Consider the following 14,887-nt stretch of genomic DNA (forward strand, 5'->3'; position numbering starts at 1 on the left):
GAAAATCTATATAACCAGAAGTTATGGGTTCTTGAGGCAAATTTTTCCTCCTCTCCTCATGAGTTCCTCATGAGGAGAGGCATCTCTGTGCAAAGTTTCATGTCTCTACGACATACGGGGCATGAGATATGCCCATTCAAAGTTTGTAATTTCAGTCGGTTAGTATAGCGCCCCCCTTTGGCCAATTGATGTAATATTGCTTCATTTGCATCCTCCCATGACCCTCTACCACTGTGCCACATTTCACATGGACTGACCAAGTCAGTGAGGAGAAAAACGTGGAACAGAGTTTTCGTCATTATATAGTAAGATATAGTAACATACTTAACCTCAGGTTTTGATGAGGGAAGTGTGATGTTTTCGTACTGTGTCACCTTTGATGTGCTTTGCTGAAATTTTTTCAAATAGAAATTTTCAGATTTCAACTGTTAAATCATCCGGTCTTTGATAATATATACTCATTGTTGCAAATAATTAATGCGCTCTGAGATGGAAAGTGCACATTCACGCACCCAGCAGTATCTCCATGGGGCTTGTTAGTGTGCCAGACTGCAGCTCCGAAGGAAGCAGAGAGCTCAGTGCACTGATGGACAATCAGGGGAAACTAAGCGACCGAGCAAACAAAGATAGAAAAAAATAGAGGTTAGTGAGCAGAGGAAGGATTTGGCTTGTTGATACACCGGTGCATTGTTTTCCTTCCTTTTTTTTTGGTAAATTCTGAATCATTGGTATTTTCGTAATGAATTTATAACAGATATCTCCTGCAAACAAACACGTGCTACTGCCAGTGGAGGTTGGCTCCTAGTGTTGTTGGAATTATGATAATGGAGTGAAAGAAATGAATAGGCCAAGTTGTGTATTTCTCAGAGGATGTTTATGTGCTTGTCTGTATGACGCTGTTATTTCCCCAGATCTGTATCCTGTCAGATTGGCACTTTGGAGGAATATCTGTTACTCTGCCATATTTTTTTGGAGAACATTAAACGTTATAATTAAATACAACAGTTCCTAGTTTTTAAAAAACTTCCTGTTATTGTGCTCTGCTGCAGGTTTACATAAGAATTTGGCCACGAGTGAAACCAGCGATGTGTTTAAGACATCAAAAATCAAAGCCGAGTACTTTTTTCCAGACAATTAAACATGATCTGTGACATTTGATGATTAAGCAGGACCTGGCAGGCTTTTAATAGAATTACTGTAAAATGTCTCACTTGCAAACTGTAAATGATCCAATTCTGCTCATGTTGTAATGTTTGGAAGTTTTGTAGCGAGTCCTTAAAAAGTAAAATCATCTCAACAATAAATGCCTGAACTGTGTGTACAAGTAGCGCATGTCCCAGGAAAGTCTTTGTACCTGCAGTCTGCACTCCAGGCCGACAAACTCCTAAATACCTACTTGGCATGTTGTTACAGTATAAAGTCAAGTTCTGCCTTTTCTGGTAGTTTTAGCATCCATGTATAAATATAGCATCCAGCAGAGAGTGCTTGTGAAACATGCCCAAACTGTGCAGTAAGTGCATTTTTGTCTCCTCGTTACAAGGTGTGCTTGAGCTCTGTAAGCACAGGTTGGCTCTGTCTGTCTCTCTGTCCCTCCATCAATCAATCAGTTTGTCTCTCAGTCGGAGGAGGAGAGGGAGGTCTTTATTTTTCCAGTCCGAGCAGTGTGAGTTTTTACAAGTGTGGAGAGTTTTTGAAAAGAATCCTGTTTTTGTTTTTGTCCTCAGATGGAGGTTGTGTTGGCTCTGGTTCGGCCCTAAAACACTGCAGGAGTGCTGTTACCGAATCATGTCACTTTTGATCATCTGTTATCGTAATGATTCATGTGTTGACTGGTTTGCACCACTTTAAAACGTCTGTTTTTTATTAGGAGCCAAAATGGATTTAAATAGAGAACAAAAATGTTGCATTTTCAAGGCAACATTATTAATTGATTTCCCATAACCTCTTATCCTGTTTCGGGTTGCAGGGGGGGCTGGAGCCCATCCCAGCTGACACTGGGTGAGAGGCAGGGTACACCCTGGACAGGTCACCAAACTATCACAGGGCTGACACATAAGCCCTTTTTAAACAGGAATTGTGCAAATTTGCAGAAAAGCCCAGTCAGTCTTTTTCAGCATTGGCAGTATAAAAACAAAATCGGGGAGTGCGGCAAAATGCTGCCTACCTACTTTTGTTTATACAGAATGTGCCTTTTTCAGGGCAATGGGGGGTGTGAGCAAGTAACAAAATGTGTAGCTCAGCGTGTGATGTAAACAGTGACGTACTCCGAGGGAAGTCGCGGCTGGTCAGCCCTTCGGCGATTCTCTCATAAGTCGGCCCGTCCTTCACCGTCCCCGTCATTTGACGGTTAATGGCCTCTTCATTTGTGAGGACAAGGAGGGCGCGCAATTCCTTGTCTCACCAGTTGCTCATCTTTACAGTGTCTGTCAGGTTTGCGTTTCCCTCTTGCTACTAGCTGCTATCAGCTGTTTCCTGTTTATCCACCGCCAGTGGGTGGCACGTGTGGCGTCATCAACAGCTCCTCTCACAAGTCATCAACAACCCCTCCCGTTGCAGAAGGCCGCCTCGTTCTTTTTAAACCAAAAAGGTTCCGCCAATATGTCTACCCTACGAGGCGGAAAATTGTGTGTCTAAACGCTCGCAGCTTGCTGGCAAAACGGCCCAACATTCGCGGAAAATCTGGCAGTGTAAAAGGGGCTACAGAGACAGACAACCATTCACACTCACATTCACACCTACGGACAATTTACAGTCACCAATTAACCTGCATGTCTTTGGACTGTGGGAGGAAGCTGGAGTACTGCAGAAAAAAGTGCATGTAAAACACACGTGAACCTACAACAACAGCGTAACAAGGGGTTAAACCTTTTAAAGTATTATTCTGCGACAAGGTGATCAGGTTGTGTACGCTCTGGATAAATTGTACACAAAAAGCAGGCTGAGAATGAGGAAATGTTTGTGCGTGTGTGTTATTACAAAGGCCGATTGGGGAAGTAGTGCCAAGTTTGTCGAGAGCATGTGTTTGTATTTATTATTGTTTGTCGTGATTTAGAAACAAAAGTTGCACCAAACCCCCCGCCCCCCAAACTCCTTGGAAGTGTAAAACGAATGTGTGTCAAATTAGATAAAATGCTCTCTTTTTTTTCCATCGAAACACATGTTTTGACACGATACTTTCAAGCCGTCCTCGAACACAACACTGGTCCCATTTTCAGTCGTTTTCAGTTTACTCAAAAACAACCCACACCATTGGACAGAACCATTAAAATGGGTGATTTTTGTACAGTAAAACAACTTGTTGGCAATCCTATCCTTTCTTTCTTTACTTTCTTATATCTTCATTTAGTTATATGGTGAGGCCAGCATGTAGCACAACAAAAGATGTTTTAATTTTCTCCATTTCTTATAATTTCTGTGTTGTCTCCTTTCTCCAGACTCATGCACACAGCTCGTTGGTCTACCTGGTGTCCTGTCTAGGCAGCATGGAGCACAGCTTTCACCACACACTGCTGCTGGAGATCAGAGCTCTGACAGACCGCTACCCGTCTTTACTGGGAGGCTGCGGTAAAGACATCTACAGGATGAGCAACTCGTTCACTGCTATAGCCCGACTGCTGGGGAGGAGACTGGAGGAGAGCACGGCCATGCACTGCAGGTAAGGAGACACACATTTACAGAGTCTGAGGCTGTTTTCATCCTCTTATGTGTTAACTACTGAAATTGCTAGTAGGCAATGAACACCATTGCTGACTAAGTACACCCCCTCATGGCGATGGCACTCCCCGATGGCAGTGGCCCTCCAAGCGGGGCAACGTGCAGTGCGGCGTGGCACGTTGCCCCGCTTGGATGGCACGTTGCCCTCCAAGTGGGGCAACGCACTGCAAAAACTGCACAGGAATGGCCTAAGGAACGTGACAAGGAGCTCAAGGCATTGACCTGACCTCCAAATTTCCCAAATTCCAATCAGATTCAGTATCCACAGGACATGGCGATACGCCAGAGGTCCTGTGTCTATGCTTCGACAGGTCAGACACCCCACTGTGGATTGGACTTGGCTCTGACCTGTTGAAGTATAGACACAGGTCCTCTGAGAGTGTCCTATGTCTATGCCTCAACAGGTCAGAAGCACCACTGTGGATTGGACTTGGCTCTGACCTGTCGAGGCATAGACACAAGACCTCTGGGAGCGTCCTGTGGTGTCTGGCACCAGGGCATTGGCGTCTGATCCTTTGAGTCCTGTGGGCTGTGAGGTTGGGTAACAGAACGTCCCACAGATTCTTGATCTGATTAGAAACTGGCTAATTTGGTTGACAGGTCATTGCCTTGAGCTCTTTGTCACGCTCCTCAGGCCATATCTGAGCAGTTGTTGCAGTGTGGCATGGTGCATTGTCCTGCCTGGGGGCGCCAAGCCATTGTTTGGATGGGTGATGCATGTCAAATGGCATCTGCCTGACTGCAGGACCCAAGGTTTTCCCAGAAGAACATTACGCTGTAACAAGATGATCAATGTTATTCATTTCACCTGACAGTGATTTCATGTTTTGGCTGATCAATGTGTACTACACTATACATAAAGAAATACTGTACTGTAACAAGTAGTTCCAGACCACTAGAGATTCACTGTGAACATTGCCAAACGTTTTAGCTCATATGTTTATTGGTGCTTGTACAAGCAGTGATGTTTCTATGAGTAATACAGCTGAGCTTTTCCTCAATATATACAAAATAATAATAATAATAGTAAGTGAAAGTTAAATAGCAAATTTTGAAAACTAAACCAGCATACACTGGGGTGGTTTGCAGCCAAGTATAAAGTGGTCCGGATCAGAGTCAGCACCTCCAAATCTGAGGCCATGGTTGGGAGAGTTACTGCCTCAAGTGGGGGAGTTCAAGTATCTCGGGGTCTTGTTCATGAGTGAGGGTAGAATGGACCGTGAGATGGATCAGCCGTTTGGTGTGGCTTCTGCAGTGATGCGGTCGCTGTGCCGGACTGTTGTATTTAAGAGGGAGCTGAGATTTACTGGTCCATCTACGTCCCAACCATCACCTAAGGTCATGGGCTCTGGGTAGTGAGATCGCAGATACAAGCGGCCGAAATGAGTTTCCTCTGTGGGGTGGCTGGGCTCAGCCTTAAAGCTCGGACATCCAAAGGGAGCTCGGAGTAGAGCTGCTGCTCCTTGTGTCGAAAGGGGTCAGTTGAGGTGGTTCGGGCATCTGATCAGGATGCCTCCTGGGCGCCTCCCGTTAGAGGTGTTCCGGACATGTTCCACTGGTAGGAGGCCCCGGGGCAGACCCAGAACACGCTAGAGGGATTACATATGTCATCTGACCTGAGAATGTGTTGGGGTCCCCCAGGAGGAGCTGGAAAGTGTTGCTGGGAAGAGGGATGTCTGGGGTGCTTTGCTTGGTCTGCTGCCCCCATGACCCAGTCCCAGAAAAGTGGATGAGAATTGTTGTTGTTTATCTACTTATTTTTTAAAAGGCTTTAGGATTAATAATTGGCAGTTGATAAAGTGCTTAAACTGTAAACAGCTGGATAAAGGAGCAAAATTGATAATGAAATCAGTATTGACGAAATAGTTGAAATACTGATTCCTGTTGGAACCACAAGTATTCGCCTAACAAAAAGTGTCTTAATCATCTCGTCACAGAGAGCAGACAAAAGTTTTGCAGCTTATTTGAAACTTGCACAAAGCCAAGAGAATTCTGCGCCCACACATTAAACCCTTAAAAATCTGGGTTTGTAACGACACACTTTTATTTGTAGACCATTAAAATGTTTTTCTTTATGTCGCATTCCAAGTTTGTCCTCCAGTGACTTCTCTCATGCCATAGCTATATTTACAATAAGTGGAAGTCATGAGAAGGGCTTTAAAATGCAGTATGCATGCACAAAATGGGAGTACAGCTTGTGTGTGTGTGTGTGTGTGTGTGTTTGCGTGTTAATGTGCACAAATTGACTGGGATTCAACTGGCTGCAGTGTGGGAATGACACGCACTGCTCTCTCCGAAATAAGAACATCGTGTGCAGGATTGGAGGCTTCCAGAGGCTTTGCTTGGGGTCTTCTGGAAGAGAGATAGAGGGAACGAGGGATTGAGAGAGGCAGGATGGTTTATTAGCGAAAGAGCAGGGGGTGAGGACAGAAGAGAAACAACAATGGGGCAGTTGTAAGTCCTCTTTCAGCAAACAAGTGGACTGGTTAATAAAGTTATAAAGGCCGCTCATGGAAAAAACACAGGGAAGGGAAAGAGGGGACGAGAGATGAAGGGAGGGAGGGAATAATTAGTTTGGTTAGAGAGCAAAAGAGAGGAGACAGGCACCATAGTGAGGGACAAAGAAAAACAAAGCCATAGAGAGAGGGGAGAAGGTGAGATGTGGCCAGCAAAAGAGGGAGAGAGGGAGACACGTGGGGTGAGACGCAGAAATAGAGCCAGTCATCATGAGAAAGCAAGAATTACAGAAAGGCTAGCCAGAAGGGGGAGGGAGGGAGGGGGAGAGTGAGGCAACTGAAATCCATCCAAATGTGTCTGTCCAGCTTCATCTCACGTGCCCACCACATGCAAACCAAGTCAACCCCTTTGCCCTGTGTGTGTGTGTGTGTGTGTGTGTGTGTGTCACAGGGTGGACGAGGCATGCCCGCCGTCTCCCTGTGCATCTCTTCCAGGGGGAGGGAGGGCATCAGAGCAGCGGCTGCAAGTGAAAATTCAGGCCTTTGAGGAGAAAATGGGGGAGGAGGGGGTGGAGGAGGAGGTGGAGGAGGACTCTCCTGCCCCCCAGCGTCGCTACAGCCTGAGCCAAGCCGTCAGGGAGGAGAGACGAGAAATGAGATTCAGCAGGTCGGTTGGTATGCCGGGTTTCTGCGCAGATCTGGCTGGATTGTCAGAATTTATTTTAATGAAGAATAGACTGTTATCTCTGTCACTGTGTGGATGGATTTATTGATTTCCAGTCAAATTAACAAGAGATCCTTTGAGCCAAGACGATGTTTGTCTGTATGTGTTTATTGAGGCTAACCAAAGACAGACCATCCAAAGATACAGAAATACTGTTTATTAAATCAGAAATAAAAAATGAAATACAATAAAAATGTCCACATGCTGAGAACACACATCACAGAAGCTCAATCATGTTGGATATCTTTACATTTTGTTTAGTAAGATTGAAAGCTGTGAGATAATGCAACAGTTTTTGCTTTCTACATCAATACATTGGATTTGGAATGAAATATCAGTAGGCATTTTTTGTGCCATCAGTCTGGTCTTAAGGAAATGGATCAACTTCCTAAGGGGCCTGTGTACTTCGCAGGTACTGCTTGTCTTGTCCTGCTACATCGTACTTAAATTAAGGGACTGTGAAAGGTCCGAGAGTCCCACACTGCAGTACTCCTACACAACACCCCTGTCACTTAAAGTCCTTGCGTCAACAACATCGCTGTAATTTCATTTCAAATCCATAATGCTGGTGTACAAAGCCAAAAAACCAACACATGGTTTTTCTCATACTTCTTTGACTGTACTGTCCGTGGAGAGCATGGAGTCCTGTTGCACGTGTTTCTGCTGCAAAAGTACACAATGTTTTGGCATCTCAAAGAGGACATATTATGCTCATTTTCAGGTTCATACTTGTATTTTGGCTTTCTGCTAGAACATGTGTACCTGCTTTAATGTTTAAAAAAATTGTGTTTTTCTCACACTGTCTCTGCTGGAGCACGTGTTCACCCCGTGTTGACACACTGGCATAGTACCTGTCTCTTTGGGCCTCCCTCCCAAAAAAGCCCAGCCTGCTCTGATTGGTCAGCTTTTACGTGTCTTTTGTATCTGCACTCACTGCGTCTCTCTGCATCGTCATTGCAGCCGGGAGAATAACTATAACGAAGTATAGTGGCACTTTCTACTGTGAAAGAAATCACTAAGAAAAGCATCTAAACCAAAAAATGCACAACCAAAATGGGAGAAATTTACAACATTGGCAACCAAGATTGCACGTTTCCTTGATATTACAGCATGTAGCTGCATACACTAATGTCAATACTTGAGGTCCCAAAAGTAGAAAAAAACATTGGAAAAATAGTATTCAGAGCAGTCTGAAGCCTAAGGTTTTTGCCCATAGGGATTACTTTTACATATGTTTACCGTGTGAGCATCCAACATTGTGACATTACATGTGAGATAAGAGATAAGGAATAGCATAAATAAATCTGTACTAGTGGGCAACTGTGCACTCAATGGGTATGAGTGCACAGTTGCCCACGTACAGTTTCACATGGTGTATGTTTGGGAAACAGGTCATCGGAAATTGCAGATTAAATAGTCAACTGAACCCATTAAGAAGAGCAATGTATTCAGACAGAGTTAATTTGATAGTACGATTGCAGCCACAGTGATCTGTCCCATTTTAGCCATTTTTCTGTTGTTATAGCGCCACCCAGTTGCCAATTAGAGTTAAATTTCTCCAGTCACCTTGAGGCGTCCTGTTCTACATATCTACCAAGTTTGGTAAAAATCGATATGGCGGTTAGGCCTAGATAAGAAATTAGCTCTCTAGCGCCCCCATTTTGTTTGATGGGGTCAATAATGGAGGGGTCCCCTCAGATTATGTGTGGTCATATGCCTACAAAGTTGCGTGGTGATGGGTGAAACCCTTGAGATGTTATACACCTTTATGTGATGAGCCACGCCCTCCGCAATATTCATTGCCTTATAGAAGCTCAGTTTTAGTAAGTTTTCCAACTTTTGCCAAGAGGGAACTTTAGATATTGGTCCCTAGATTATGTTCACTGAGTTTCATGCAGATCGCTCAAACTTCCTAGGAAGAGATCGATTTTAAGTGTTTTTCAAAAAATTCTAAATGGCGGAAAATCTATATAACCGGAAGTTATGGGTTCTTGAGGCAGATTTGTTCCTCATGAGGAGAGGCATCTCTGTGCAAAGTTTCATGTTTCTACGACATACGGGGCATGAGATATGCCCATTCAAATTTTGCAATTTCAGTCAGTTGCTATAGCGCCCCCTGTGGCCAACTGACGTAATATTGCTTCATTTGCATCCTCCCATGACCCTCTACCACTGTGCCAAATTTAACATGGATTGACCAAGTCAGTGAGGAGAAAAACGTGGAACAGACACACACACAAACAGAGTTTTCGTCATTATATAGTAAGATAAGATATAGTAAGACTGTATAAAATTATTGACATATTTGATAAATAGCCATATAATAAGTAGTCTATTAAACAAAGAGCCTCTTAGAACAAGAATGTTGACTCACCTTGTCAGTGTTGGTGGTGGATGGTTCGTACCTGCTGTGTTATAATGTGAGTAGTCCTGTAAACCACTGAAAAAAGTGTGGGCAAGTGTCTGTTAGCATGTTAGATTTGTGGACGTTGCTATGTTACATGGTACACTGGGCATTAGCGAAGCATCTCGAACTGGAGTGCTGAATCGCTTCAGTGTAATTAAAGTAAAATCATGCTTTTGCAACACATTCTCACTCCGAATTTCTCACATATCAATGTTTGGTCATGGATTTTCTGTCCAGATACGACATGCGAGGTACCCTGGATGCATTGCTTATTGATGTTGTGTTGATGCGGTGTCAAGTTCTGCCCATTACATGCATTGTCTTGTCAAAATACACTTCCGTTTTCACAGGAAATTTAATGTTTACATACAGTTTCTTTCAAAATAAACACAGTACGTTGTTACAACAACACAAATGGACATTTTTTTTACCTTCAACAGCTAACACACATGGTTGGGTTTCGGCAACAAAAGCCCAATCTAATGGGATGCGAACACCGCTCTCCCGGTTGAAAGTTGACATTTGTTGGACCCCTAACCCACCTTACTCAGAATTTCGCTGTCTTAACTTTCTTTCTTTTCCGGCCACGTTTCCCCCTAACACTGCTGGCTACCGGTGGCTTTTTTCATCGGTGTCTGACACCGGAAGTCACCACCCAAGCGCTGGATTTTGAGGACCTCGGAGTGAGACCAGATTGGCTTTTGTCCGCAATAGTCCTGCCATGCATTGAAGTTCAGATATTTTGCTGTTTCCCATAGTTGTTACAAAATCATTGACAACAATGTCTCCTTGAAGTTTTTCCTTTAGTTGTTTGCCCACAGACCCCTGTAACAAACATTGGAACATTTGCTTTACGGAGTCTAAAACAGGAAGCAAACAAAATTCACTTTGACTGTTTTTATTTCCTGCTTCTTCATAGGTCAAAGAGCCTGGCCCTCCACGCTGTGCGCTCCCGCTCCATCAACTCAGACACCGGGGAGGACAGTGAGGGCCTGGAGCCAAACCCGGACAACATCATCTCCAACACATTGGTGAAATTGCACTCAGAAAACCAGGAAGCACCACCCACTGAAAGAAAACTGATAGGTGACGGCTCGATGCCTGTCTCTGCTGTCCTGGACAGAGGGGTCAAAGAGGCTGAGAAAGGTCAAAGCAAAGAGAAGGATGGAGAGACGGAGGAGCAGGAGGACGCTGACAGACTCTTCATCCATTTAAGAGACAACATGGAGACGATCAGAGAGTTCTGTAGAGACATGGTGCGGCAGATCCCCATACCAGAGCAGTGTGTGATAGACGGTAATGTGAACATGACAAACCGTTCTGTCGGAGCATGCTTTCTTTGAGATCAGTACTAGAGATAATTTGATGACAGTGTTATTGGTTTGTGCAGTAGGAAGAGAAGTGCAGCACAGGGAGAGAAGCAGAGGGAGGGTTTGTGTAACCTGCTGAACCTGAATGAGATTACAGTCAGACGTGGTTGCTGGGGTTGATTAATGATGTGGTATGAATACGCCTCCTCTTCCCCTCTCTCCTTCCCACTTTCACATACACACACATCAGGCCCCAATTGGACAAGGATTTATGTCCCTCGGATGAATAGTTTTATTTTAATATTGCATGTGCTGATCGGTGATTTTAATCCCGTCCAGAGGGCATATGAATGTGATTTTTCTTCCTCTGCCACATTGGTAGTTTCAGTCCTGAATACATTTTTTTATCCTCTTATAATTTATATCCTGTCTGGACAGACACCTGATATCATACATGGCGTCTTTGACTGTTTGTGTGCTAAAAGCTGTTTCCAGTTATTGAGCACCGTCAGCCCAGCTGGTGGAGAGGATCATATTATTTTCCTGGGGAATATCTCTATTATGAGCTCCAACAATTTGGCAATGGCAGTTGAGTTACTAAGAAGCACAGCAAACATTTTTTTGCCTTCACGTCGGCGACAGCTGTGCCCAGGGGCATTGTGTTTTCAGGTTGTTCGTCCATCATTGTCGTGTACGCAATATCTCAAGAACACCTTGAAGGAATTTCCTCAGTTTTGGCACAACCACCCACTTGGACTTAATAATGAACTGACAAGATTTTGGTGGTCAAAGGTCACTGTGACCTCATAAAACATGTTTTTGGCCTTAACTCAAGAACTCATATGCTAATTGAGACCAAATTTCACACAAGTGTCTAACAGGGTAAAGTGATGAAATTATGACATTTTATATCCAAAATGTCAAAGGAAAACTTCACTTCATACCTCAGGAATAGTAGAGGCGACATTTGGTGCGATATGATACTATACAATAAGATGTGGTACATTACAGTACAGTACCCTACGCTATGCTATGATGCAATAGGATACGATACAATACGATATGGTGCGATGTGATACAATGTGATGCCGTATGATGCGTTGCGGTTGGGTAAAATACCTTACACTACAATACGATACGCAACTGGACTTGCTTGAGGTTCTTGAAGACGTTTTGGCTCACGTGCAAGAGGTTTCTTTAGTTCTTACGAACTGGTGAGGAGTCACAGACTTTAAACGCTGTGTGGGTGTGAACCCTTACATAGTTGTTGAAGTCATGTGTGAGCTCTGAGTTACATGGTCATTAAGGAAATATGTGAGTCAACCCACCGGCCATCTTGTGTGTTGTTTTCGTTAGATGGGTCCACGTGAGAATGGGTGTTAAGTTGTCTAGGGAGGGATCCCAAGACTGCATTGGTGATAGGTGGTGTTGTAGGCCACCTACTCTGTTTAACGTAGTCGGTTGTGTTCGTTGGGATCCCTCCCGAGACAACTCAACACCCATTCTCACCTGGACCCATCTAACCCTAACGACACACAAGATGGCCAGGTGGGTCAACGACTCACATGTGACCATAACAACTCTGTAAGGGTTCACACCCACACAGAGTTTAAGGCCTGCAGCTCCGCACCAGTCAATTACGTAGAACTGATGGTGCTTTTTAAATGAGAGGCAAAACGTCTTCAAGAACTCAAGCAAGTCCAGTTACCTACGATCTAGCACTTACGATTACCATGACCTGGATGACTGAGAATCCTCACCGACTTAACAGTATTGCACATCACCCATTCATGTATTGCACATAACACTGGCACATAACAGAGCACCATAAGCAAAGCAAAACACAACCCCAAACGCATCGAGGGACATTATTTAAAATCTCAATTGAGTTTGGCGCAAATTACGATTCAGTTAGAATTTGGGCATCCTGTATCATCTGCCCGAATACTAAACTGGTGACACTACTCTTTGCTGCCCACCTTGAAACTGTGCTGAAGGTATAGATCTTCTGGGCTGTCGGGTTAAAGATGTGTGTGAAGCATCCGTGTTTCGGAACATGTAGCTTCTTTGCAGCAACCTCCATGTTTGAGGCATTGTCTACAGTCATGGCTTCATTTAAGACAGACATGGATGGAAATTGTAACCTGACTGGCTGGCAGAGGCACACAAACATGAGGTGGTATTTCTAGTTTATTTATTGTTTATCTCCCCCTAGAATATTAAATTTGACATTAAATCATGACATTCATTTTATTGTCTTTGTCCCCCATTGACCTCATCCATAGGTTTACATTACATGCAAACCACCATGCATAAAAGCAAACAATGCATAAGAACATTGTGGTCAATATCTGATCCTTGATTCAGATTCAATTTATTGTTACTTTTGGCCTTTTCATGGGAAAAATATAGAGTACTGCCAATCCTTTTATTCAGCTGCTGACTCCAGTGAACTTGTACTTGCTCTTAATCTGCAGGGAAACAATGTAGTCTTATAATAAAAACTATGAGCCAAACTCCATAGGGCTAATGTCACGGAGCTAATTTGTTAATGGAAATATTAATCAAGGTATAGAGGCAGAGAATTGTTTTGAAGTGGGAAGGGTTATTAAATTCAGCTACATCTATACAACGCAGTCATGTTTAAGTAGAAACAGATGGATGTTATGCATACATATTTAGTATGCATGAAGTGCATGTATATATGGTGCAGTTTTGTGTGTGTGCACGCATGCTTTCGTACCTTAGTTCAAGCAGAGTGTGCTGACTTGAAACGAGGGTCAATCGGTTCATGTGAAAAAACAATGTAACGAGAAACCTCTTACGTCTCCAAACTAATCTAATCCACTTTCTAAAACTTTGTAATCCATTTTCACAATTCCCCTCTCATCCTTCTCATATTCAGGGATTTGATATTTTATTTTCATTCATGTCCTGCTTATGTTCCGTTTTTCAATTCGATGTGCTTTGTTTGAATTAAGACTTCATTGTCATCTTGTGCTGGAGCAGCGCCTGTTATCACCTTTCCCCTTTTGATTGGGATTTTTTTTTGAAAACTTGATCCAGTCCTTCCTGAAATTATGACTCACACAGCTAAATTCAACCAAACACCGACATGAAATATGCTTGTGATATATCAGATGCACATATTTTACAAGATAAGACACATTAAGACATAGAATACATTGAGCTGGGTAAAAAGATCCCTGGCACCTTACACACCTAACACCATGTGTGCAGACATTCACATGCACATATTCAACAATACACACCAGTTAACACACTTTAAAACACACACATACTTAAATAGATATGCAATTAGACAGTACAGTCCTTTTAACGTCCGAGCCATCTGCAGCAGAGAGCCCCACCTATTGGGACACACACACACACACACACGCACACATGCACACACAAAGCACCAGACTCAAATGCGGCACTAGAGGTGATGATATTTTGATTGACAGGAGGGGATGTTATTACTCCGCCTTTGGCCTTAATGTCATTTTAACTAGGAGGCAGCCAGGAGTCATACCTTACACACACACAGTCGCTCATACATGCACACACACACACACACATGTACGCACACACGTAAAAGAGGAAACAAGACAAAAAATAACAAACTCCTCCTTTGGCCTCTGGTTAATTGATTAAATATAAAAATGAATGTAAATATACAGTTGTTAAACACATACACATAGACGCACATCCATCCCTACATCCATAATTGGTGCTTCACATAGCCTCTCTTAGTCTCTTAATGAGAATCAACCCCTCAGCACTTAGGATATGATGTCACAAGTGGTCTCAGCTGGATGATGTCATCATGCTGCTGGCTGACCTACACTTGAGCTGCTGACCCTCCGTCTCAGGGGATGAGGATTACACAGAAGAGTGCACATGCACATGTATCCTCAATCCAAACATCCACACACACACTCTCACACGTTGACACAAAAATATACAGCGTCACCGACTATTGGATACAAACAAACTTTCTCAGAAACACATGTGTTAACGAATGAAGGAGGATAAACAGACGCACACTGTAGTTCAACACGTGTAGTTACCACCATTTCTTTTCACAGTGTCTCCTACGAGTTGATTTTGTACATTTGTAAGGCATTTGAGTTTATTCCAAAGATAACATGTCCAGAATGAGAAATGAACGTCAGGTTTATGACGATCTAGAAAATGTTTGATTCCTTTAACCATTTTGGGAGAGGCGCTCTTTCTTTGACAGTTAGATGAGAAAATTGACACCTCTCTTGTG

At 43.4% G+C, this 14,887-nt stretch overlaps 1 protein-coding gene across 2 annotated transcripts in view; it reads left to right on the forward strand.

Annotated features, from left to right (window-relative positions):
• Window positions 1-14,887, forward strand: part of veph1 (ventricular zone expressed PH domain-containing 1) — a 108,051-nt gene that overhangs the window by 51,073 nt on the left and 42,091 nt on the right. Inside the window, exons 6-8 of one of the 2 annotated variants that reach the window (XM_033631871.2) lie at window positions 3,435-3,655; window positions 6,622-6,837; window positions 10,221-10,597. In XM_033631871.2, coding sequence (XP_033487762.2) covers window positions 3,435-3,655; window positions 6,622-6,837; window positions 10,221-10,597 — 814 coding nt within the window. The remainder of the gene's footprint in view (window positions 1-3,434; window positions 3,656-6,621; window positions 6,838-10,220; window positions 10,598-14,887) is intronic. The other variant, XM_033631872.2, reaches the window with a different exon arrangement.

This window comes from Epinephelus lanceolatus, chromosome 4 (genome assembly GCF_041903045.1).
Source record: "Epinephelus lanceolatus isolate andai-2023 chromosome 4, ASM4190304v1, whole genome shotgun sequence".
In the NCBI taxonomy this organism is placed as follows: Eukaryota; Metazoa; Chordata; class Actinopteri; order Perciformes; family Serranidae; genus Epinephelus; species Epinephelus lanceolatus.